The sequence below is a fragment of the Chrysochloris asiatica genome, unplaced genomic scaffold, assembly GCF_000296735.1.
Source record: "Chrysochloris asiatica unplaced genomic scaffold, ChrAsi1.0 scaffold00124, whole genome shotgun sequence".
Taxonomy (NCBI): Eukaryota; Metazoa; Chordata; class Mammalia; order Afrosoricida; family Chrysochloridae; genus Chrysochloris; species Chrysochloris asiatica.
Window position 1 is genome coordinate 7,839,212 of NW_006408642.1, and position 26,338 is coordinate 7,865,549.

The following is a 26,338-nucleotide window of genomic DNA, read 5'->3' on the forward strand; positions in this document are numbered from 1 at the left end:
GCCAGGCGAGGGTCTCCTACCTGCAGCCAGGCAGCCTGGGAAAGTGAATGTTGAGTATTTTCGACTTCTGTAGTGGAAGGGGACGCACCAGGTGGTCTTTGCCCTCTAAAGGTTCAAGATAGAGCATGTCCAGACACAGGGCAGCCCACAAGGTGACTACTTGGGAAGTCAGACTCTCATCACTGTCCTTCGGTGTCTCAGACAATGTGGTAGAGTGGACAGGTCAGTCAGTGTGGGGTCCAGAGGCCTGGGATCCAGATCATCTTCTCTTCTTTTGCTGCACGCTCTACCTGGACCTCTGTGGTCTTTAGGCAATTTGCCTTGTTTGAGTGATCTCATCATATCCTCTCATCCTGCCAATTCTGTGTCCACGACACATCTGGTGACCACAGAATCCCCTTGGACAGTTAGATATGGCCTTTCACAGATCATTCATATGGTAGAATTATGACCTGGGAGTGGATGGGTGTTTTGAGAATTCATATTCCCAGGTTTTACCATTAAAGATTCTGATTAAGTAGCAGCTATTTGTAACACATTCTCTGGGCCACTGGAAGTAGTTCATCCTGTTGTTGTTAGGTGCCATTGAGTTGGTCCCAACTCATAGTGACCCTGTGCACAACAGAATGAAACACTGCCCGGTCCTGGGCCACCTTCACAATCATTGCCACACTTGAGCCCATTGATGCTGCCACTTTGCCAGTCCATCTCGCTGGGGGTCTTCCCCTTTTTCTCTGAGCCTCCACCTTACCAAACATGGTATCCTTCTCCAGCGACTGGTCCCTCCTGACAGTATGTCCCAAGTATGAGGGACGAAGTTTGGCCATCCTGGCCTCCAAGGAGCATTCTGGTTGCACTTCTTCTTCCAACACACATCTATTGGTTCTTTTGGCAGTCCATAGCACTTTCAATATTCTCCTCCAACACCATAACTCAAAAGCATCAATTCTTCTACGGTCTTCCTTATTCACTGTCCAGCTTTCACATACATATGAGGTAATTGAAAATGCCATGGTTTGGGTCAGGCGCACCTGAGTCCTCAAGCTGACATCTTTGCTCTTTAACACTTTAAAAAGGTCTTGGGCAGCAGATTTGCCCAATGAAATATGTCGTCTGATTTCTTGAGTGCTGCTTCCATGAGTGTTGATAGTTGATCCAAGAAGAATGAAGTCCTTGACAACTTCAGTCTTTTCTGCATTGATAAGAATGTTATTTATTGGTCTAGTGGTGAGGATTTTTGTTTTCTTTACATTGATATGCAATCCATACTGAGGGCTTTGCTCTTTGATCTTCATTAGTAAATATTTTCAGTCCTCTTATAATATTTAAGGTGTTCGCAGTGCAAACTATTCTGTGGTTTTCTTGCTTTTCTCATCTGATCTATGAATGGATTTGGTTACTCTTTTCTTTCTGGCTCTTGTGCAGAAAGCACACTCAAGACATGGGAATATTTGCTTGAAAGACTTTTGAACGAATGATGCAGCCGGAAAATCTCGAGTGCTGACCATCTTTTATGACTGAACCACTGTGTAAGCCCTTGTGGTTGTCCTGATCCTCTTCCTTTGGTTGCGTTGATAATACCTGACCCCAGGGTGTTTGTAGAGCCAGAGGCCCAGGTCCACAGGAGAGGGAAGTGTGAGCAGATGTGTGAGCACCACTTGGTGTTGTGCAGCCGGAAGAGACCATCCCTGCAGACAGTCAGAGGCAGCTGCCATCTGCCATTCTTGGGTTAAGAAGGTGCCTGTTTTGACTCACATTCAGCTTGTTTTTAAAGTAGCCTCAACGACTTACTTTCATTCCTTCCTTTTCTGGCTCTCTTTTTGTTCTTTATAAATAACACCCTAATTGCATTGTTAAGGAACCCTGGTGGCACTGTAGGATAAACATTGGACTGCTAACTACAAGGTTGGCAGTTCAAACCCACCAGCCGCTCCCTAGGAGAAAGGTGAGGGTTTCTTTTCCTATAAAGATTTATGGCCTCAGAAACCCGGTATAGAGCAGTGAGGAGTCGGAATTGACTGGTTGGTGCTGTGTTTGGTGTTTTTGATTTAATCATGTAGTTACCACCTTCCTGCCTGCCCTCTATCACTGTCGCCTGGCTCCTCAGAGCTTGTGGCTATAGCCTCCAGGGCTCATGGGGTGGGCAGGCCCTTCCCAAGCTGGTCTTCCCTCCCACTGTTACGGCTTTCCTCAGCCTCCGCATAAGCACTCCTGCTTGCTACTACCGAGAGCCGCCCTGCAGGTTTCTTCTTCCCCGCCTTCCCACAGCACCCAGTACTCACTTTGGACATGTTGTGTGCGGTCCCCACATTCACCTGTCTTCTTCCTCTTCCATTTGCCCCTGAGCTCCCTGAAGGCAGCAGTCATATCTTAGTCATCTATTTGACTGCCAAATGACAAGACCCAGAGACACTCTGTACATATTTGAATGAAGAAATAAAGCAGCTGGGCAGGCACATGGATTTAGGAGTTGACTGTCCTCAGATTTTTCTCAAGCAGCCTTGCCGTTTGGGAAGAAGCCAGAGAGGATTATTTTAGATGCTTGCAGGCTGAGGTGTTACCAGCAAGATGAATTTCATTGATGAGATTGTGAAGTCAGACAGTGAGGCTTCTGGAATTGGTTGTTCAGGCATGGACCTAGGGGTACTTGGACAGTTATCCATGTGGAATAGAGCTGGACATTTTAGTTGGTTACAAGCTTTGAGTAAGCTTGTGGGTTCTGGGCACTAGGAGCCCTGATGGGTTCCCAGCTGTGGTGTTGATTATCTGCTGGATGATAAATAAAGTTAATAAATAGTAACCCTCCTGGTGTGACTCTGTAGGATAAACACTAGACTGCTAATCTTAAGGTTGGCAGTTCAAACCCAACAGCTGTTCCTTGGAAACGCTATACAGGCTCGCTAGGAGTCTGAACTGACTGGATGGCGCTTAAGCAGCTACAACTATATCCCTTGAGCCACCCCATTAAAAATAAGTCTACCTACATGAAAGGTCATAAATACTTTTAATATTGGTGTAGCTGTTGCCACGTACAAGTGATGGCTGCTAATTGGTGTTCAGGGAGCTGTTCTGGGGAACATGTGGCTCGGGTGTGTGGGAAAAGCAGAAGAATGTAGTTTGTAGGGGTTACTCTCTTGGTGTGGTGCTATAGGGTAAGTACTGGACCGTGAGGTCGGTTTAAATGGCAAGGTTCAAACTCAACAGCCGCTGCTTGGAAACTCTATGTAGAGTTGCTATGAGTCAGACTGACTCAGTGGCACTTAATAACAACAACAACCTCTTCATTGAGGATTCTAGGCCCTTCATTTTTCCACCAGATCAAAGGATGGTAAACATGGGTCCCCCTCTCCATGCTTGGCTCCTCTCCAAATCTCTCCCCACCCACCCACCAGAGTTAATGTAGAAAGGTAAAGCCTGTTTGCTCTTCTGGCCTGATGGGTCTGGAGAGGGTCATATACTCAGGACCAGAGATTCTGGGTGGCCATACCATTCCCCCAGACTGGCCACGCGGTGGTCCCTGCGCCTAGTGACTTTGGCCACTCATGATGAAGTGATGTTCTGGGCCACTCCCCGGTGCCACAGCTGGTCATCTCACAACAGGACTGGGCTCTTCCAAACTTCATGAGCCTTGTTACTTGCCTTTGTGTTTCTTACCCATGCCTTCTCCAGTGGTGAACTTGGCATGTGAGGAAGTCATGGTTGTTGTGAGTTCTGCTTTGTGGTGAAGGAGGCTTTTCCCCCACTCCTCAAAAAAAAAAAAAAAAAAAGGAAATGGTAGGGCATGGTAGAGGGTAGGGAGGTTAGGGTTAGCCATGAATAATGGAGACATTTGCCTGCATGTGGTTGTTGGTTTTGCTGCTCTGCTCTGTCCTAGGCTGTGGAGGAATGCTCGGATGTGCAGACCTCAGTTTGTCTTCCTCTTGTGCCCCAGTAGAGTTGGTCCTTTTTTTGTTTTTTCAAACTTGAAAAAGGTCATCAATGTCTGGTGTGTCTAAGAGCTTCTTGGCTGGGACCTGGGTGCCAGCCGTGCTGGGCTGGTGAGCCAGGTGAAGGTCAGGAGATTCTGTGCAGGGCGTCAGTATAGCCAAGACAGTGGGCTGCAGGCAGCAGGGTTCCTCCCGTCGCTTTGATTTGTTATTAATTCATTTGATAATGGTATTAAAGGAAATGGGGACCTGCAGTTGTATTCTGTGAGTGTGAGGTTCTCTAGCCGTTTGTCCATACTGTGTTTCTGTGGTTGTAGTTGTGGTCATGTAGTATGGGCTTCTCCTCACACTCCTCGGTGCGTTTTTTTTTTGAAAAACACTTTTTATTCTGTGTGTGTGTGCTGTTTCATGATGCTGCCTACCAGGTTGCCGTTTTAATGATGAGCCCAAGCAATTGGTCTGTTTGTCTGTGACTGGCCGACTTAAATATCTCCAGGTCTCTCAGCCATGAGAAACACATCTACAAATACCTCTGTGGCTGCCATTCTTATCTCCTTGTGGTACTTTTCCAGAACTGGAATTCCGGATCCAGAAATGGCCATATGTGGGGCTCCTAATATTTGACTGTGTGTCTGATAGGGCACCAGGAAGAGATGCTGAGGTGACATTAGACACCAATGAGACCAGCCATGTGTGCAAGGGAGGGGCCGAAGTGAGGCAGGACCAGAGTGGGCGAGGTTTGGAAGGAAGCAGCGCACATTGGAGGTCTGCTTTCTCATTTGGGTCCTGGCAAGTCCAAGTAGTGTGACTCAGGGCAGGTTACTTAATTGCACTGTGGCTCCGTTTTTCAAATGTGAAAGCAGTGTTGACCAGTTTAGGGAGTCATTGAATTAACTTCAGAATTAATTGTTTGGCATATTATCACTCAATAAAAAAATGACAGCTGTTACCGTAGGAAATGCAGAAGAACAGAGATCAATAGCATTTGGGTGCAGGGAAAGGAAGGTAATGACAAAATCTCCGATAGACAAATCCAGAGAAAATCAGAAGTTAAATCTGAAAAGAATGCCTTCTGCTTAAAATGGGTAAAACGTCAGCTGACACAGCCAGGGATAGTGCTGAAATCCCCCCATTGGCCTTCAACTGCCATGGGGTTTAGTGGTGGGTACAAAATTAAGGTTCTGTGGGCAAGTCGGTTCTTCCAGCCTGGGCCTCTGACTGGTCGTTCTTAAGTTGAGCCTCATTTAAAAAAATTAAGTCTGTGATTGTCAGAATTTTGGTAATAGAAACCAAGAAGCACTATCAGAAAAGGATATTGCATTCCATTTCACGTTACTACATTTTTCAAATGTCAAAGGTAAGATCTCTTTCTCTGCTGGTCTGTGACAGGAATGGCCTTTCCATTTCGGAATGTGGATCTGAAGCCTGGGTCCTGGATGCCAGTTTAGTCTATTGTATGGCTGGCTGTTTTCTTAGATCAGGAAGGGTGGTGAGAACAGAGGGGAACATCTGGTTTCCTGGGAGGGATTTAGTAAGAGCCAGGATTTGATCCAGGTCCATCACCGTGCCAGATTTGGAGCACCCAAGATGCTAGTTTGCAGACTTTGCCATTTGGATTCTGGCATCCTGGAGCAGTGAGGCTTTTTGGTGGGTGTTGTGGACCATTTAATCTTCCAACATCTCCTGCTGAAGTAGCATTAACCCCACCTTACAGGGTTAGTCCCCCCACATTAAGCAATGGAGTCCTGCTGCCTGGGGCTTCCTCCAAACCACAGAACCTCCTACAGGAGACGCTGGGCAGGAATTTGGAGTGGTGCCTGGTTGTTTAGAGGAACTGGTCAAGGCTGGCTGCTTGGGAAGGAGAGGAGAGGGACTGGTCTTTGCGGTGCCCTCTGCCTCTGCTTCCAAAGGGTTCTTTCCTGCTGGGGCTGTTGAAGCCCCAGGTCAGTGGGAAGGGCCCTTTCAAGCTTGTGCTGCCTTTCTTCCCACCCCTACCCCTCCTTTAAAATGTAGGACTGGGAGTCTCCCTTAGACACTCATGTGTCCCTCAGAGAAACCCCTCCCCCAATGTTGTTAACACTTCCTGTCCCCAACAGTTTTTAATCTTCTCTGGGTCACTACCCCTTTGAAATTCTGTAGAGCTCTTGGATTCTTACCTAGAAAAGTATACCTTCTCACAATGGTCTGTATGTGTGTATGTGTGTGTGTCTCTCTCTGTGTGTTGTCGTGGACCTCTGGAATCTCAACCTGGTCTGTGAAACTGGGTGCCTGCTTGTTCTTTTTTTTTTTATTTAATTGAGATTGTTACACTTGATCTTTCTTATCGTCCATTCCCAGTATGGTATACCTAGTACACAGTGCCAGTCCTTATTTATTGACTAAAGGAGAAATCTTCGGGTGAAGTTATCTGCCACCTCCTTATTTCAGCACTGGTTTCTCAGTTGCACTATGGCAATAGGACTGGGTGTGGGTGGGGGCCAGCTCCCCACACTCACCTGACACACCATCCTAGTCATCTTTGGGCAAGGCTGTTGTCTGGGACTTGAGATGGGGCATTGATGTGGTTAAGTGCCATCATCAAGTTGGTTCTGACTGATAATGACCCTGTGTAGGGTTTCTGAGGAGCGGCTGGTGGGTTTGAGCTTCCAATCTTGAGGTTAGCAGCCCTGTGTTTATCCTTCAGCACCACACCAGAAACTCTGTGGGGTGAAGCATTACTGATGGTGGACCTGTTGTCTCACTGCTGAGGACACAGACATGAACTGGACCCTTTGTCTGTCCTGGCCTTTGTTCAGCTTCAAACCCCAACCCTAGTTGGTCTGAAAGCTGCCACACCCTTTCTCTCTGTCCCAAATGAGACTGACTTTTTCATTCAGAGGCGCCTTCATTCTCTTGGGAGTCACGGCCAGAACCTCTGTTTTTCCCCACAACCTTCAGGCAGCCCTTTGTCTTAGCCCTCCTAACTGCTGCTGACCTAGTTCTGGTCCTTATCGCCAGCTTCCTTACTGTTCTGCCAGCCTCCGGCTCAGGGGCACTTAGTGCTTTCTCTCTTCTCAAGCCTGCAAGAATGTCTGCACCCACAGGAGAGCAGTAACTCTTAGCTAACCCCTGGCTCTTGGAAGTTAGGTCCCTACCCTCTCCTGACCACCTCTGCGAGGCTAACTCCTGCTAATGTCATTGGATAGGGAAGCAGCAGGTCTATCGCCCCTGCACAGACTGTCTGACACGTCTTCTTGTGTCTTTGTGAAGCAGGCATTGTAACACTGCCCTGTCTCTTCACAGGATTGTCGAGAACATCAGATGAGAATGATGAAAATGCAAGCTTATCGGGGCCTCTACTGATGCAAACAGTCTAACCTGTAGTCCGTCCCTTCATGTCCTGCCCTTCAGCGTCTGCTGCTTTGTCCACCCAGGCTGTAGAATTTTTTCCTTTCTCCAAGTTCATTTCAGTCTTTTAATAATGCCTCCATAATTGTCATTGTTTTCATAGATGAAACTGAGACCAAATAAGTTAAGTTGCCCAGGGTCACATAGCCAGGGAAGTGACGCTCACAAGTTGTGCCAGAGTCTGTCCTTTCAGAGTGCTGGCCCTCACCTGAGGATCAGCCTCCCACAGCATTAGAGACTCAGTACCTGTTGTAACCTGCATCAGGTCTGTGGGGACGGAGATGGGTAAGACAAGGCTCTGCCCTCGAGGTCCCCGTGGCCTGGTGGTCAGACAGTGGAGACACTGGCCAGCTAATCATAGCTTTGAATTGAGTGTCTGGGGCCCAGCATGAGGAACACTACAGCCTCATGGGATTATTGCCTGCCCAGGAGGCAGACTCCCCCCAGGTCTCTAGGCAGTAGAGAGTTGAGCAGTTTCTGGTCCCAGGAGTGGTGGCAGTTAGCCCAGGGCTTATCACTCTATCTCTAGGGTGAGTCACACTCAAAAGTGACTGCCCTACCCCTTAAGTGCCCTTGGAGCACAGCTCCCTCTGTGGCCACACCTGACAGGAAGTCCCTGCACCCCAGCAAGGGGCAGCCCCTGGCTCTGAGAACAGGGTGAAATTGTGAAACCTGCCATGTTTACCCTCAACACTGTCAACCTCTTCCTGCTTCAAACTTAATGCTCCACTATGAGTCATGAGGCCCTCACTCATGATGTGCCCATCTCTCTTTGATTGATCCCACCCAAAATCAGAATGAAAAAAGCGTCAAATATGGACCAGTTTCACATTTTTCTAAGATGATTAGGGTTTGGGGGCTTTGTTTTTTCTCATTTGCCCCTGAATAATATAGCCGTATACTCAGAACTAATCTGAGGTAGTTTGCTGCCTGGGTGTTTGAAAGTAGCTCAGAACCTGTATGTTCTGTTAGGTCTCTGACTGCCTCAGTAATGGCCTGAGAGTGGGAGGAACCTAGATCAGAAGTTGGAGTGTTTCTCTCTCACCCCTACCTGCCCTCCTTATTCTCTTTTGGAAGATAGGATCTCTGGAACCACTCACTAAAAGCTTGAGTACCATATTTTTGTACAAAGAATGCACACAGTATGTGGTTTGTACCCGCATAAGCTCTTTGTGGTTAGTTTTCTGTGCACGCTATGCATGTAATATGTGTGGGCTCGTTATATGAAAAACAAAAACAAAAAAACTTGGCACATCTTAGGATAGGGAGAGGCTTGTTCGTTGGCCCCTTCACCCCTGACAGTTTCTAGCCATCATTTTAACTGTAACCACCCTCCCAGAGATATACAATACACAAAAACAGCAGTAGGCTGGGAGTGGAACATCTTACCTGGCTTCTGGTCTCCCCTTCTCCACGCATGACTCATCTCTAGACTTCCAGAGTGCCGGGCCATCCCTCCCCCGGGATCACCCATCCCACAGCACTAGTGAAGGCTCTGCCAGCCCCCATCTCATCCTGATCTTCATCAGTCAGGTCAGTCTGTTCTGCAGGTCTTGATGGTGCCCTTGCTCTGTTCTCATGTCCTTGTCAAGCATTTACTATTCCCTAGAATGTCCTGTTTTCTCTAAACCCAGTGCAACCCTGTGGAACAAAATAGAAGTGTTTCCTATGATTTGTAAGGCTGTAGGTCTTTATAGGAACCTGCCTCATGTTTCTCCTGTGGAGCAGCTGGTGGATTTGAACTGTTGACCTTATGGTTAGTAGTCCAGTGCTTAACGTACCATACCAACAAAGCTCCTTGCCTTTTTTAGCCCCTGACAACCCCCCATTGAACATTTAGAATTCAGTTTGAGGGTTACCTCTAGTCCCCCAAGTATACAAACATTTAATAGAGCTTTCCTTACCACTCTGACACAGTTACATTTTCTAAATCTGCCTCTGAGTAGACTTGAGCTGCTTCAGTGCAGAGTTCTTGCTCCTTTTTTCTTGTGCCCAGTGCAGACCTGACACACACAGGGGACCAGGGTGAGGTGCAAGCGAGGAGGAATTTTAAACTTAACCTGGGTGGACTTGCAGCAGCTTCTGTTCTCCTTCCTATCTTCTGCATTTCTGGTTGTTGATTGAGCTTCCAGTAGCAATCATGGATTGATGCCCCCCCCACTTCCCCTCCCTTGTTTGGTATTCAGAGCCATTCCAGAAGCTGAAATCTGGTGGGGGAGACTGAGGAGTAAACCTAGCATTAAAATAGCAAGTCTGAGGAGATGAGATGGAAGCATGCCCCAAAATTGATAAAACTTCTGTTGTCTGTGGTATACTGCTGGGTCAGTTCTGACTCACAGTGACCCTGTGGGACAGAGTGGTGATGGTGGTGGTGGTGTGCTATACTGCTGGGTCAATTCTGACTCATAGCGACCCTGTATAGGGTTTCTGAGGCTGTATCTCTTTACGGGAGCAGAAAGCCTCATCTTTCTCCCATGGAACCGCTGGTAGTTTCGAACTGCTGACCTTGAGGTTAGCAGCCCAACTAGTAACCACTACGCTACCAGAGCTCCTTGTAGGACAGAGTAGAACTGCCCTATTGGCTTTTCCAGGCTATTGCTTTTATAGGAGCAGATTACCAGGTTGTTTGTTCCGTGGAAACACTGAGTGGCTTTGAACTGCCAGTCTTTCAGTTACCATCCAAATACTTAACTGTTGAATCACTAGAGCTTCTAGCTAGTCTGATAAAGAGAGAAGACACACATTATCAACATCAGTGGACAACCCTACAGATCCTAAGGCCTAGGAAGGATAACAAGGGAGTTATTAACAACGTTATGCCAATAAATTAACCCAGACAACCAAGTCGTTTTGCCATCGTGTTGATTCTGACTTAGCAACCCCTCGAGATAGAGTTTCCAAGGGTATAAATCTTCCTGGGAGCAAAAAGCTTCATCTTTCTCTGGAAGAGCAGCTGGTGAGTTTGAACTGTCAACCTTGTGGTTTGCAGTCCAGTGCTTATGCTACAGTGCCACTGGGGTCCCTAAATATGTTTAATAGCATATATAAAATTGCTACTTCTTGAAAGACACAATTTAATAATACTGACTTGAAGAAATAGAAAATCTAAATAGCCCTGTATCTGTCACCTCCCCACACAAAACAACTTAAAGCTTCACTGAAGTGTTGTGAAACATGGAAGAAATAATGCTAATCCTGTACAATGTAAGTTTTGTTTCTGGAAAATGTTTTGAAACATTAGGAAATGGTTGGTCAGGCTTTGTTCTCTCCGTTTAGATTGGTCAGGCCCTATTCTGGACATGGGTGTTTGAGACCCCTCAAGTCCTGCCTGAAAGGCCTCTGCTTGCGGGTGTAGAGACAGGCTAAGGCCAGAAATATGAGGGTGCCTCTGGGAGCAGTGTAGGCAAGTCTCCGGCCTTCCAGCCACCAGTATTTCTGAGAGTGCCTTTTTCTAGATTTGGCGGAGAGTAGCTATTAAATTGACCAAGAGTTGGTACAGATTGTGTAGTTCAGTCTCTGGGGTAGTCTGGAGAAGGGTTAGTAAGCCCTTGGATGTAAACAGGAATTGCTGTAGGCTTGTGTTCTGGGCTTAGGATCAGACCCTGTGGTGCACTGGCCCCAGAAGAACCTTTGCTTGGAGATCTCAGAAGAAGGCATTGTTTGAATTGGACCTCCAGGACTGGCCAGAGAATGGATTTTCATGGGGACTATAAGACAACAATCAGTGAACATTTCAAAATATGAGACAGAAGGCCAGTTGTCATGTTTCCAGACACGGTCCAGTGTGACTAAGATGTAAGGTGGGTGCTGGAGCCTTGGGAGTGTCAACTCTGCGTGGAGGACGGTATACTGAGGAATCTGGCTGGTTCCCTGGGGGTGTGGGGAGCTAGTGAGAGCTTTGAGCAGAAGGACAGTGTGAATGGGTAGGGAGAGGTGGGTTGGAGAAAGAGGGGGAGAAATGCCTGACAGGAGCAGCTGCCTTCTTTAGAGTGGAAAGGTAGATGGGGGTTCAGTTGGTGGGGAGCTTAAGGAGTAGAGGGGAAGTAATGAGAGTAGGAATTGGGAAGGAAGGGAAAAAGGTGTGCATGTATAGGGAGGGCTCTCAGGGTGGGCTCAGTATCTCCAGGTTCCCTAGGGCTTTTGCTGAATTCCGCTGAAGTCTCCACAGGGGTTAGACTCTGGCTGGTTGGCGATCTGGGGAGCACATGAAAGGCGGCTGAGATCAGAGCTGCTTTTAGAAACTCAGTCCCACTGTTGATAATGCTATCTCTTGTCTCCTTGGCAAGACCGCAGGCGGAATCACGAGGCCTGCAGCCCCCCACTGGCAGATTGAGTGACCTTGGCAATCTCCTTTCCGCAATGGCCATTTCCCAGGTCTCCTTGGGGTTGGACTGACGGCCTGGATTGTAATGAGGCTGCCAAGCCCTCTGGTTCTGAGGTTCTTTGAGTCTTTCAGGTGTCTTGTGCTTGCTGTCATCCTAGGCAGTGGGGATCCATGCCACTTCCCACCTTGTGACCTAGGCCAGAGTCCTCCAGAAGCTGTTGTCCTTCTCATGAATACTTATTAGTCTGTCTGTGATTCCCTGTGTAGTGGGAAGACTGGGGTGCACCTCACACCCGAACTTGTGGCCTGCTCCTGTACAGTTGTATGACTTTCTCTTTCTTCAGCCTTTTCTTTGAACAGCACTTCAGGCTGGAGTCATCCTTAACCTCATGCTGTCTGCAGAGCTAACACCGTTCCTCGCCCACCAGCCTGCTGAGCACTAAAAAAGATGCTAGTTAGATAGTTGGGTGTTTTCTTGGTTATTAATGAATAACTTGGCCTTTGCTGAGGCACTTGAGTATTTCTGGGACTCCAGAAGGGTGGAGGCATATTGGTAACCATGGCAGCAGCAGCAACTCAGTTTAACCTTGCTCAAGGGCTGGAAGGGGCATGGTATTTGCTAAGGACTTGCTCCCAAAGGCTGATCTCTCTTCCTCCCACCTGTTCTTTTTCCCCAGGTTAATAGAGCTCCCAGGAAAGAAGCCTTCCGGTAGGAAGTGGTATCCCCTTTTGGACTAGCTGAGCCCTTTATATGCCTCCCTACCACCACCACCCCCACCCCCGCCACCCCCAGTTCCTTACCAAAGAAAGGAGTCTTCCACCCCCTCCCTCCCCAGAGGCAGTTACCTCTAACCAGTACTGAGTTGGCTGGCTGGCATTTGGGAGGGGATGTTGTTTTTTCCTAAAAAACAAACAACAACAACTGTTATGCCCAGAATTCAGGGTCCCCAAAGACCACCCAGGAGCCGTGTACCGATGCAAATACATAAGGGAAGGGTTGTTTAATCAAGCTCGAGCCAGGTCTCTAACCTTATCCGACATTTCGGAATAGGGAAAGAGCCCCGAATTCATTGTCTGCAGAGTTTTTATAGAATTTTCAAACATCTCAGGTTTCTCAGCTTTACAATCTTTGGATTGGTTAACAATTGGCAAACTATGATATGTTACAGTTTAATTGGTCAGGGCTGGTGGTCTTTGTTCTTAGGCTAGGGTAAAGGAAAACATCTGGCCTCTGGCCATGAGCTGCCTGGCTATTTATACATATATCATTTTCTTGGAGCTAGAGTACGTGTTCAGGCTAATGTACAGAATGGAGATTGACCTTGCCTCTGGAGGGAACTAATAACTGAGGCCTTGTCTATTTAAAATGCTTTCCTGAGCCTGACTAGAGTTTAGTCAAGCAGTTTCTAGGTAGGCAAAATCAGATAAAATCAGTTTGGTCCTTACACAACTTTTTGTTGTGAATTAAGTGAAGGTTTACAGAGAGCTCTGGTAGCGTAGTGGTTACGAATCGGTCTGTGAACCTTAAGGCCACCAGTTCGAAACTACCAGCCGCTCAGCGGGAGAAAGATGAGGCTTTCTGCTCCCGTAAGTATTTACAGCCTCGGAAACCCTGTACAGGGTCGCTATGGGTCGGAACTGACTCGACGGCACTTAACAACAACATCAGTTTCACATTCAACAAATTGTATGCTTTGTTTCTTCTCAGTTGCATTCTCCTCAATGTAACATCACTCCTTCCCTGTTTTTCTTATTTCCATTCCTCTTTCTTTCCCAACCCTTCAGAATTTTGTCTTTGAGTAAATGCTGCCCTTGTGACCTCAAATAATAGACCATTCTTTTTTTTTTTAACTTTTTATTGTGAACTGAGTGATAGTTTACATGGGAGAACATCGGCTTTACACTGTACTTCCATTACAATGATTACAGTCTCCTCCGTGCATCATCATTCAAAAGTATTTGTTTCCATTCCTGCTTTTTAAAAAATTTTAAGTGGGGGGAGATGTACACAAAAACACTCATGAATATATATAATCATTTAAACAACCAAAGGGCACATTCTGCAAGCCTGCTTCCTGGCCGCCAGCACCTGCTCCCTCTCTCCACGTCCTCATCTCTGCCTCTATCTCTGGTATTGCTGCCTCTCTGGATAAGGTCCTGTATTCTGCTTGTGCTCTTCTTCCTTGATGGTCCTAGGGGCCTCTGTTTCTGGACTGTAAGATTAACTACTCCCCTGTTTTTGTTACAGAATTTCGACCTTTACAGTTGTGACAGTCACAGTTAGTCATGATTACAACTACTCACTATTGAATCATAAGACTCTTACCCCCATCTCTTTTCACCAGACCGTTCTATGGTGTGCATACCTCACTAGTGTTTTTGTTCCCGCTATATACCTATCTGTTGGCTGGCTGAAAATTGAACCTTCAAGATGAGTTCATTTCCAGACCTGAAGGGTGACCAAGGGTCATAGTCTTGGGTTTCCACCAGTTTCTGTTTGACCAGCAAACCAGAACTTTTTTATGATTCTGAGTTTTGTGCTATATTTTCGTACACTCTTACCTTTCAAAGCAGTTGATAGTGGTAGCCAGGCACCATCTCATTCTTCTGGTCTCATATACACTGATGTTCATGTGTTCCATTAGTCCATTGGACTAATTATTTCCAAGTGTCTTCAATTTCCATCACTTGTCTTTCCTCTGAGCAGACTGAGACCATAGTTGTATTTTAGATGTCTTCTCATGAGCTTTTACGCTCCCAGTCACTACCCACCAAAGTAGGATGTAGAACATTGTCTTTGAGGACTGTTATGACAGTTGACCATGGTCTTGAGCTCCCAGGCCCAGCATATAGTCCTGGTGTGGCACTATGGGTTAATATGCTGGGCTGCAAAGTTGGTTTGAATAGCAAGGTCAGCGGTTCAAGCTCACCAGCTGCTCCTTGGAAACCCTATACAGGGTCTCTGTGGGCCCGAACCGACTCTACAGCACTTACCAACAATAAGAAAAAGCTTCCATAATTTGGTCTCCCTCTAATATGCTCCATCATATTCATGTAGATATTTGTTTGCAGCAATGGTAAATGCTCTTGTATAAGTATTCGCTGTTAAACCTTTATAGATTTGTGGGTGTGTTTCCACTTTCCTTTGCATACCCATTCAGCACTATCCATGTGTATCTCTCCATGTGTCTAGCCACATTCCATGGTTGTGTATATAATATTATTTACCTTTGTATCCTTTAACTCGTACACTCCTGCTCCTGTCTTCCCTGCCTTCATCATTCTTCTGTCATCCTCCCTTTTGTTGTATATTGCCTTCCCCTTCTGTTACCTAAGTTAACACCCAAGTGTCTACTCTCTAACAAGTGGGGAGAGGAGTTTTTATTTGAATGTCCAGACTTCTGGATTGTTTCATGGGTTAGCATTTAGTCAGGGAGGGATGCTGCCCTGGGACCAATTTGGAGAGTACTAACTTGTTTCTCAGGTAAAAGTTTGTGTTCTGCTTTCCCTCCCCTCTTGGGTCATAACCAGTTGTATGCCTCTCTGGTTCTTGCCCCAGTCGCTCCCCAGTCTCTCCTCTGGCTTAAGCACACTGACTAGAATCCTTTGTAATTGGCTTCCACCGACCTTGACAGCCTGATCCCATGCTCTCCTTCATCCTGCCTGCTACTGCAGACACTTTCTTCAGGCTCAAGCTGGGCTCCCCACTGGGAATGCCCTTCCTACTTCTGTCTCCCCATCCTGTAACACCCAGATTCTGCCCTCCTTGAGTAGGAAGTCCCTCTCTCCCTCCTTTCCCCACCCCTCCAGAACCATGTTGATCTCTCTTAGCTGCTGTACTTGGTCACTTATTTTGTTCCTGCTGCCTTGCCTCTGGTGGCACAGTGGGGTAGCCACTGGCTTGCTCATTGCAGTCTGCTCCTGTAAAGATGTACAATCTCAGAAACCCTATGTAGGGTCACTATGAGTCAGGATAGACTCAGTGACAGTGAGTTGGTTTTTGTTTGTTTGGTTTGCCTCCATGAGACTGAGTTCACCTGGACTGAGGGATCCAGGGTGTATTTTGACTTGCTTCAATCATGAAACCCTGTTTCTGGGCCAGGCCCCAAACCTGGATTTGGGGATCTCTATTCAGCACTCTATTTAGGAGTCCTGGTGTGGCGCTGTGGGCTAATGCATCAGACTGCAAAGTCATTTGAACTGTAAGGTCAGTGGCTCAAGCTCACCAGCTGCTCCTTGGGAACCGTATACAGGGTCGCTATGGGTCGGAATTGACTTGACAGCACTTAACTACATCTAGCGTAGTGGTTACGAATCGGGCTGCGAACCGCAAGGTCAGCAGTTCGAAACTACCAGCTGTTCCGCAGGAGAAAGATGAGGCTTTCTTCTCCCGTAAAGATTTACAGCCTCGGAAACCCTGTGCAGGGTCGCTATGGGTCGGAACCGACTCGACGGCACACAGCAACAACAAGAAGTAACTATTCAGCACATGATCTCCATTCACAGTGAACACTGGTGGGATGTGGCAAGTGCTACTCCTGGGAGGCAGTTGTTGGTGGTATAAACAAACTTGTCAGAAAGCTAGTCCTTACATCCAGCTTGCTCTTACATCCTTAACCACAGGCTCCCCATGGAAGGAACTTCCAAATGGCTCTGCGGAACACACACAAGTGAGAGTGTAGGTGGCAAGTTGCCACCAGGAATGAACGCTGCAGCAAGTACCCTAGCTGCCAAGGCCTACAGCAGGTCTTTCGGCTTGACTCTTCGTGCATTGGGGGCACACCCTGACATGTGCACAAGTTCTCGGCGTCGTTTTGTTCACAGGGTGGGTATGAATAAACAGCGGTGATTATGTAGTAGAGGAGGAAGCCTAGAATTGCATTTTCTGCTCCAGGTGGAAGCAGCATGGTCATTCTCTTCTGTTGTGGTCCTCGTAGGTACTGGAGAGCAAGCACACTCAAAGGGGTGAGATAATTATGGCATCTCTGGACTTAAAGAGAGGTGAGGTCAGGAGCCAGGGTTGGGGGGAACCAGATTCAGAAGAAAAATTTCCCGTATGAACTTGACACTAATCCTCCTTTCTGTGCCCCCTGCAGCACCTCGAAGGCCCAGGTAGTGGGTCTTGTTACAAACCTGGTCTGAGTTTGAGTTATTATGATACTCCTCCCACCCACTGCCATCAAGCTGATTCTGATTCACAGGAACCCATTAGGACATGTTTCCAAGGCTGTAATCATTACAGAAGCAGACTGCCTCATCTTATACCTCTGGAGCAGCTGGTGGGTTGAAATCAACGACCTCTTGATTGGCAGTTGATCACTTCATCACTGTTTCACCAGGATTCCTTATGTTGCCCCTGGTGCTGTTTGGTGGCTATGTGCCGTGGAGTAGGTTCCCACTCAGCCAGCCTGGATAGGGTTTCCGAGGCTGTAAACCATTACAGGAGCAGAAAGCCTCATCTTTCTCCTGCAGAACTGTTGGTAGTTTCTAACTGCTGACCTTGAGGATTAGTAGCCCAACTTGTAACCACTATGCTACCAGAACGTCTTTATGTTACTCCTAAAAGGAACCAAATAAGTATTTACTAGAGAGATCCAGGGAATGAGTCAGAAGGTCTGAGCTCTTCCCTAGTCTCTCCCAGCTTAGTGGGCAACTCCATTCAGCAACCCTGAAGGTGGCTGGTGGCCTGCCAGCATTGGCCTTTCATGGGTCTGGGCTGGGGTCATGGTGTTGTTTTTGTTTAATTTCACCATGGCAGGGAGGGATGGGGAGTGAGCACCATCAGATGCAGTGGAGATGTGCCCTGCATGGAGGCGGTGCACCTCACTCCTGAGTCCCTCATAGCCTAATTAGTGAAGAAATGCTCATCTGAGCAGGTGGATATCCTTTTTCTTTTGCAGGACAAGGAAGATGGGGAGCCAAAATCCAAGCATCTTAGAAAAGAGGAGGAGGAAGAGGGCGAGAAGCACAGGTAATGGCCAGTGTGTGACTGAGTGTGCAACACTCTGCTGTGCTCATCTCTAAGTCCTCCCATCTCTGTGTTCAAAGTCCTTCCCTGCCCCTTCTTCTTTCCTGCATGACTGCCTGTTCTACCCGAAGATCTCAACTTCTCACTATCGGGCCTTCCCTGTCTTCTTTCCCCCAATGCTGTCCAACTCTCACTTAGCCACCATTTTTGTTTTAGCCGTCACTTCACATCTTGTCACTTGTCTTGAAAAGTGTTTGTGTTGTGGTTCCACAGTGCCTGTGAAATCAAGTCCAGATTCTTTCCTAGCTTTATTAGGGAGGTCCTACCAGGGCTCCTTCTGGTCTTTCTTAAACCAACCCTGGCTGCTCATCCTTTCTTGGACAGCGTTTCATCTGTTTACATGGTCTTCGCAGTCTGGAATTCCTTTCTCTATCTTCTTTCCCTTTAGCAAGTCGGTCTTCGTGTTGTTTTTGTTAGGTGCTGGAGAGTTGTTTCCAACTCATAGTGACTTTATGCACAACAGAATGAAACAGTGCCTGGCCCTGCTTCATCCTCACAGTCATTGTTGATCTTGAGTTCACTGCTGTTGTAACGGTGTCATTCCGTCTGTTGGGGGTCTTCTGCTTTTTTGCTGACCAAACATTATGTCCTTCCCCAGGGACTGGTCCCCCCTGATAATATGTCCAAAGTATGAGAGATGAAATCCTGCCATCCTGACTTCTAAGGAGCATTCTGGTTGTATTTCTTCCAACATAAATATTTGTTCTAGCAGCTAATGGTGCTTTTAATATTCTTCTCTAACACCATAACTCAAATGCATCAATTCTGTATTCTTCCTTATTCATTGTCCAACTTTGACATGCATATGAAGCTATTGAAAATACCATGGCTTGCGTAAGGCGCACTTTAGTCCTCAAACCGACATCTTTGCTCTTAAACAGTTTTGCTTTAAAGAGGTCTTGTGCAGCAGATTTACCCAATGTAGTACGTCATTTGAGTTCATGACTGCTGCTTCCATGAGTGTTAATAGTGGATTCAAGCAAAATGAAGCCATGACACTTTACTCTTTTCTCCACTTATCATGGTGTTATTTATTGGTCCAGTTGTGAGGATTTTTGTTTCTTTACATTGAGATGCAGTCCATACTAAAGGCTGTGGTCTTTGATCTTCATCAGTAAGTATTTTAAATCCTCTTCGCTTCAGCAAGCTCGATTGCATCACCTGCATATCGCAGATGGTTAACTAGTCTTCCTCCAATCCTGATGCCATGTTCTTCTTCATGTAATCCAGTTTCTTAGATTATTTGCTCAGTTTAAAGGCTATCTTCTTTTTCTCTCTGTGTTCTCCTCACCTCCTCACTTCTCTTCCCACAGTAATACATATAGAGTAGTTATCTTATTTTGTGAAAAGCTGTCATCTAGTTGAGTCAGCTTGTTTTCAAAATACAGCATTTGTGTGGGACTTGGACATTCTTCCTTTGGGATTCTTATATGCAGTCTACCTTATATGTAGGCCTTAAAGACTATGACCTACACAGAGCGTCAGCTATGGTTTTTGTCCAAAATGCCTGTGAAACCTTTTCAGGAGCCACTGTGGAGGGTGTGAAGAACATTCGCATCTGGCTAAGATTACCATGCTGGAAGCTTCCAGGAGAGGAGCCTCTTGCCCCTCCTCTCATATCCAACCCTGAATGAGGCCCACAAGGGTAGTTAGAGATAGCTGCCTCTGACAGGTGGCCTTGATTTCCTCCACCCTGAGCAGTTTCTTTTAGGCACAGGGCCTGCACAGGCACCTGCTGTGACTTGAAGCTCTGTATCCTGATGCTCTGAGAAACTCTGCCCTTGGTGGGCTATATGGGGGAGGGAGTGCTTCACAGAGGAAGCTGGTTCTCAGTGCTGGAGCAGGCCTTGCTAACCCCATAGCCTCATAGTATGAGTGCAGGCCCTTTCTCTCTGCCTTTTTAATCAGGAACTGACCTCAAACGAAACAAGGTTTTTCAAGTTCATGTGTGTATGAATTTTCATCTTCATATCATCCTCATACAAGCCTTATAGGGTGCTTGCCACAGCACTTAGGCTCAGAGATGGTACTGTGCTGAGAGGCTTGTGCTGATAATTAGTGGAGCCCAGACCCTCACAGACCCTCCCAGCTCAGGTCTTAGCCACAAAGCACTCTAGGGACCCTCACTGGTGACAGAGAAATGGAGGTGGGTAGTTGCTCCTTTGCCAAGTGACCCAGACTTGTGTGATTTGGGCGTGGGTGGTTGCACAGTTATCCCATTCTGTGGTAACTGCTTAGGTCCTTTGGTTTTCTTTTGTGTGTGTGTGTGGTTTTTTTTTCTGGTTCCTCGTCACTGGCTAGAGCCCAGACTGTCTTCTGTTTGCTGAGTGACCCCTTCTCTGATCCTTCTCCTCCTTAAAAGAAAAAGAAGGGTTAGTGGTTAGTAGGTGGGTAGAACTTGAAGGTTGAACCATGTGATTGAATCTCAAACATGTGGTGTTGAATGGGAGAAAACAGGTTTCAGAATTGGAACATCTAAGACAGAAACATTTAAGTCAAGTTTAGAAACACGCACACATTGTATATATATCTTGTGTGTTTTTCAGTTAACAAGTACAGTCATGCATTGCTTAATGTCCATGATGCGTTTATGAAACTGGACATTATTTGATTTGGACGTTGTGCAAACACCGTATCATAGTCTGATCCTGCTTTTTCTTTAAGCATCTTGAACAAACTTCATGCCTTAGCAGTGACCGGCAACATGCTAAGAGAGATTAGTTTTAGTTTGAACCATAATCCACGTCACTATCAATTTCTTAGTATCTGATATAGGTCCCTTTTCATAGTTATTAGCCATGTAGCTTTCCGTGGAGCCGATCCTTTATCATCTTGGAGAATTTTTTTTGTTTTTAAGGATTATTGTGATCATCTAGTGCAACTTGCCTAAATCTTGGACAGTGGCATTCACTGGTTTTTCCACCTACGTGTCATTTAAGAACTTTTTTTTTTCATTTAGTAACCATTTGCTTCACTTTAAATCAATACATCATTGTCCTTTGCTGCTTCTATCACTAGCACTGGTTTTGCTGTGTTTGGGAGCCGTGATGCATGTCATAATAATAGTTTCTAAAGAAAATGAGTTACCACTACAACATTCAAAAGGAGTCCTGGTGACGTACTGGATTACGTGTTGGGCTGCTGACCTCAAAGTCAGCAATACCATCAGGTGATCCATGGGAGAAAGATGAGACTTTCTGCTCCCATAAAGATTTACAGCCTCGGACACCCTTTATAGGGTCGCTGTGAGTCAAAAAATAGACTCCTGGGCACACCACCAGCAAGGCATTCGAGATACATGATACACGAGATGGGACGCTGCTACCTAAAAGTTGAAGCATGTACTATTTTACAGTAAGCTTTACATAAAAAGTACAGTACATACATAAGCTAGTAACATAAGCTATGGTATAGCTATCAAGACATATTTTAGGTTGTATATGTACTGTACCATTGTACACCTGGTACCACAATTACTCTGTGTACAAAAGACATGAGATACACATGTTATGTGCAGGAAATGCCTGTGTTCACTACATCTTGTTTCCTAATCAGGAAACACTCATCTGTTAGTGTGTCATACTGTGATGGCTTACGTGTGCTGTGATTCTGGAAGCTATGCTATTTTGTATTTTAATTACCAGCAGGGTCACCCACAGTGGACAGGTTTCAGCTGAGCTTCCAGACTAAGACAGGCTAGAAAGAAGGAGAGACAGACTACTTTCTTTATGTTTAGTCACTGAAAACCTTATGAATAGCAGTGGAGCACTGTCAGCACCAGAATATTGAATGTTGAAACATGATGAAGAGCCCCAGAATATTGTCAGATGTAGTGCTGGAAGATGAGTCCCTCAGTTTAGAAGGCGCTCAGAATGCAACTGGGGAAGAGCGGTCACCTCCAAGTAGAGTTGACTACAATACCACAAATGGAATAAAGCCTTCGGGACCACATTTGCTGATGGGGCACAACTCAAAATGAAGAGAAACAGCTGTGAACATCTGTTAATAGTTGGAACGTGGAATGTATGAAATATGAATCTTGGAAAATTGGACATTGTCTAAAATGAAATGGAATGCATAAACATCGCTATCCTAGGCATTAGTGAGCTGAACTGGATGGGCATTGGCCGTTTTGAATCTGTCAGTCACATGATTTACTAGGCTGGGAATGACAAATTGAAGAGGAACAGCATTGCATTTGTCATCAAAGAGAACATACCTAGATCTGTTGAAGTACGATGCTGTCTGTGATAGGATAATACTTATACACCTACAAGGAAGACCAGTTAATACATCTATTAGTCACATTTATGCACCAACCACTAAAGCCAGTGAAGCAGAAATTGAAGAATTCCTCCAACTTCTTTGGTCTGAAATTGCTCAAACTTGAAATCAAGATGTATTGATAATTACTGGTGATTGGAATGTGAAGGCTAGAAAGAAAGAGGAAGGGCCAGTTGCAGGAGAATATGGCCCTGGTGATACAAACGATGCTAAAGATCAGATGATAGAATTTTGCAAATACCATTTTTAAACACCAGAAAAGATGACTATACACATGGACCTCACCAGGTGAAATACATAGAAATCAAATTGACTACATCTGCGGAAAGAGACGTTGGAAAAGTTCCATATCATAAGCCAAAACAAGGTCAGGGGCAGAGTGTAGAACAGACCACCAATTGCTCATATGCAAGTTCAGACTGAAGCTGAAGAAAATTAAAGCAAGTCCACAAGAGCCAAAATATGACCTTGAACATATCCCAACAGAATTTAGAGACTATCTGAGGAACAGATGTGATGCATTAGACACTAAAGACCGAAGACCAGAAGAGTTGTGGGATGACATCAGTAACATACAGGAAGAAAGCAAAAGGTCATTAAGAAGATAAGAAAGGTTTGATGATGCATACAGAGGATTGTAATCATTGCAATGAAACGAAATAAGATAGGATGAATGTAAAGCTAATGTTCTCCCATGTAAACTATCACATAATTCACAATAAAACCTTGAAAAAAAAGATAAGAAACAAGGAAAAGACCAAAATGGATATGAGAAGAGACTCTGAAACTTGCTCTCCAGAGTAGAGATGCTAAAGCAAATGGAAGAAATGAGGAGATAAAAGAGCTGAACAGAAAACTTCAAAGGCCAACTCTAGAAGACAAAATATTAGAACAAAATGTGCAAGGACTTAGAGTTAGAAAACCAAAAGGGAAGAACTCGCTTAGCATTTCTCAAGCTGAGGGAACAGAGGAAAAAATTCAAGCCTCGATGGCAATATTGAAGGATTCTTTGGGCAAATTGCTGAATGAATGATAAAAAAGCATCAAAAGAAGATGGTAGGGGAAAAAAAAAAAAAAAAAAGATGGAAGGAATACACAGAGTCACTCTACCAAAAAGAAATGGCTTGATATTCAACCACTTCAAGAGGTAGCATATATTCAAGAGCCAATGATATGGAAGGAAGAAGTACGAAGTACAAAGGCATTGGCAAAGAACAAGACACTGGGAATTGATAGAATACAAATTGAAGTCTTTCAACAAATGATGCAGCACTTGAAGCACTCACTAATCTATGTCAAGAAATTTGGAATACAGCTACCTGGCCAACTGATCAGAAGAAATTCACATTTATGCCCATTGCAATGAGAAGTGACCCAACAATGCGGGAATCATTGGACAATAATATTAATATTGCATGCAAGTAAAATTTTGCTAAAGATAATTTAAAAAACAGCTGCAACCATATATTGACAGAGAACTTCCATAGTCAGAGGTTCAAGCCAGATTCAGAAGAGGATGTGGAATGAGGGATATCATTGCTGATGTCAGATGGCTTTTGGCTGAAAGCAGAGAATACCAGAAAGATGTTTACCTGGGCTTTATTGACTATGCAAAGGCTTTCGATTATGTGGCTCATGACAAAGCTTTGAACAACATTGCGAAGAATGAGTATTCCTGAACACTTAGAAGTGTGCTCATGTGAAACGTGTACACAGACCAAAAAGCAGTTGTTCAGACAGAACAAGGGAACACTAACTGGTTTAAAATTAGGAAAGGTGCTCATGTGGAACGTGTACATAGACTAAAAGGCAGTTGTTCAAACAGAACAAGGGAACACTAACTGGTTTAAAATTAGGAAAGGTGTTATATTCTTTCACCATACTGTATGCTGAGCAAATAATCTGAGAAGCTGGATTACATACAACGTGGCATCGGTATTTGAAGAAGACTGATTAACAACCTCTGATATGCAGATGATACAACTTTGCTTGCTGAAAGTGAAGGGAACTTAAAATACTGGTAAAGATCAATGACCACAGCCTTTGGTAAGGGTTACATCTCAATATAAAGAAAACAAAACTCCTCACCACTGGACCAATAAATAACATCCATATAAATGGAGAAAAGATTGAAGTTGTCAAATATTTCATTTTGCTCAGATCAACCATTAACATGCATGGAAGGCAGCAATCAAGAAATCAAATGACATATGTTGTTGTTAAGTGCCGTGGAGTTGATTCCGACCCACAGAGACCCTGTATAGGATTTTCGAGGAGCAGCTGGTGAGTTTGAACCACTGACCTTGCAGTTCAAATGGCTCTACAGTCTGGCACATTAATCCACAGCTCCACACCAGGACGCCAAATGACATATGGCAGTAGGCAAATCTGCTGCACATGACATCTTTAAAGGATTAAGGTGTACCTGACCCAAGCTGTGATATTTTCAATAATCTCATATGCATTTGAAAGTTGGACAGTGAATAAGGAAGCTCCTAGAAGAATTCAATGCATTTTGAGTAATGGTGTTGGAGGAGAATATTAAAGGTATTATGGACTGCCAAAAGAACAAACAAATCTGTGTTGAAAGAAGTACAAGTAGACATCTCCTTGGAAGCCAGGATGGCCAGACTCCATCTTTCTTAACTTTGGATATATTATCAGGAGGGAACAATTGCTGGAGAAATAAGTCAGGCTTGGTAAAGTGGAAGGTCAGAGTCTAGGTGGAAGACCCCCAGTGGGATGATTGGCACAGTGGCAGTAGCAGTGAGTTCAAGTGTAGCAACTATTGTGAGGTTGGCACAGGACTGGGCAGTGCTTCATTCTCTTGTGTATAGGGTCACTGTGAGTCAGTACCGACTCGATGGCACCTAACTACATAATAATAATAGCCTTAGGAACACTGTAGGATAAGCACTGGTTTGCTAACTTCAAGGTTGGCAGTTCAAACTCACCCACTACTTCTGAGGGAGAAAGAGAAAGCTTTCTGTGCAAGTAAAAATTTATTGTCCTTTCCTGCATGCTGTAAGGACTCAGTTGAGGTGGGTAGGACCTGCCGCTTTAGACACTTCCCGCTGGGCTCCTCACCCGAGTCCTCATTTGACTTTCTGGAAGAGATTGTAGTAAGTGCCCATGCTAGGCCCATCCTTTTGCTGGTTTTAAGTGCCGTTCAGTCGGTCCCGACTCATAGTAGTCCTATATAGGGTTTCCAGGGAGCAGCTGGCGGGTTTGAACTGAGGGCCTTGTGGTTCGAAGTCCAGTGCTGATCCTACAGTGCCATACCAGGAGTACAGCTAGAATTTTGGAATTAGCTGCTCTGGTCAGGGGCCCTGCATTGGGATTCTTTTCAAAGATCCCCAGGGGCCTCTACTGTGCACTCAAGTGTGAGGGCTACTGGCCAGTTGACAGAAGCCTTCTGGGAAGGCTGTGGTGGTGAGCCAAGCACATGGAAAGGATCGCAGTTCTTGGCTTTCCCCTCTGCACTAGTTCTAGGGCATGGCATTCACTTGGCAGGATGGGCTATGTAGGGCACAGTCAGGTAGACCTCTGAGTGTGCCCTACTTGGTAGGCTGTCCCACCAGGACCTCCCCAGGGCCAAGGAAACCCAGCCTTAGTTTGGAGTTCTTCTGCTTTTGATGTTCCCAAAGAAAAGTGAACTTTCTGGCTTCAGCAAATTTAGAGCAGAGGGGCCAGACCTGAATAGATCTCACTCCAGAGTGGGGCTTGCAGAGAGTTATGCAAGAGAGTCTGCTCACCCCAGGAAGGGGCCGGCCATTCTTTTCCTCAAGAGTGTAAAGGGACTTCAGCAGGATGCTAATGATTTTGGAAACATGTTCTAGAGGTTCCTTATCCTCTAGTATAATATCCTCCACTGTGGGGGAAGGGAATGACCTCTGAGGCTACTTTCCTGAGAACGGCTTGGCTCCCTCAACTTTGCGGAGATGGATGGGGCAGCTGCTTTGGTTCCCAGGTCAGCCTGGGTTGAGCCCCGATGACAAGTGGGAAGCCTTTGGGCACCAACTCTTCTGATTTGTCCTGAATGGAGTGTAGGATTTGCTCCTCAGTGTTCACGCTGAACTGCCTCCAGTCAAGGGCAGCAGGACAAGACCTCATGGAGAACCTGTAGTATGAAAGTAAAAGTGTGACCCTTTGTTGGGGAAATGTGGACAGACATCGCTCATGCCTGTACATCCCCCCCCCCAAAAACAACAACAACAACAAAAAAAACAGGGAATAGAAGCAAATGCTGTTGTGATGATGCAAGGAGGAGATAGTAATCATTGCAATGAAACAATGAGTGTAAAACTGATGTTCAACCATGTCAACTATCACTGAATTCACACACAAAAAACCTTAAATAAATAAATAAAAATAGGGTGCGTTCTAAAC

The 26,338-nt window shown here is 45.6% G+C and overlaps 1 protein-coding gene across 1 annotated transcript in view; it reads left to right on the forward strand.

Moving 5' to 3' along the window:
• CCDC12 (coiled-coil domain containing 12) overlaps positions 1-26,338 on the forward strand; it is a 79,350-nt gene that overhangs the window by 12,631 nt on the left and 40,381 nt on the right. The window contains exon 2 of the mRNA XM_006868805.1: positions 17,538-17,608. Coding sequence (XP_006868867.1) covers positions 17,538-17,608 — 71 coding nt within the window. The remainder of the gene's footprint in view (positions 1-17,537; positions 17,609-26,338) is intronic.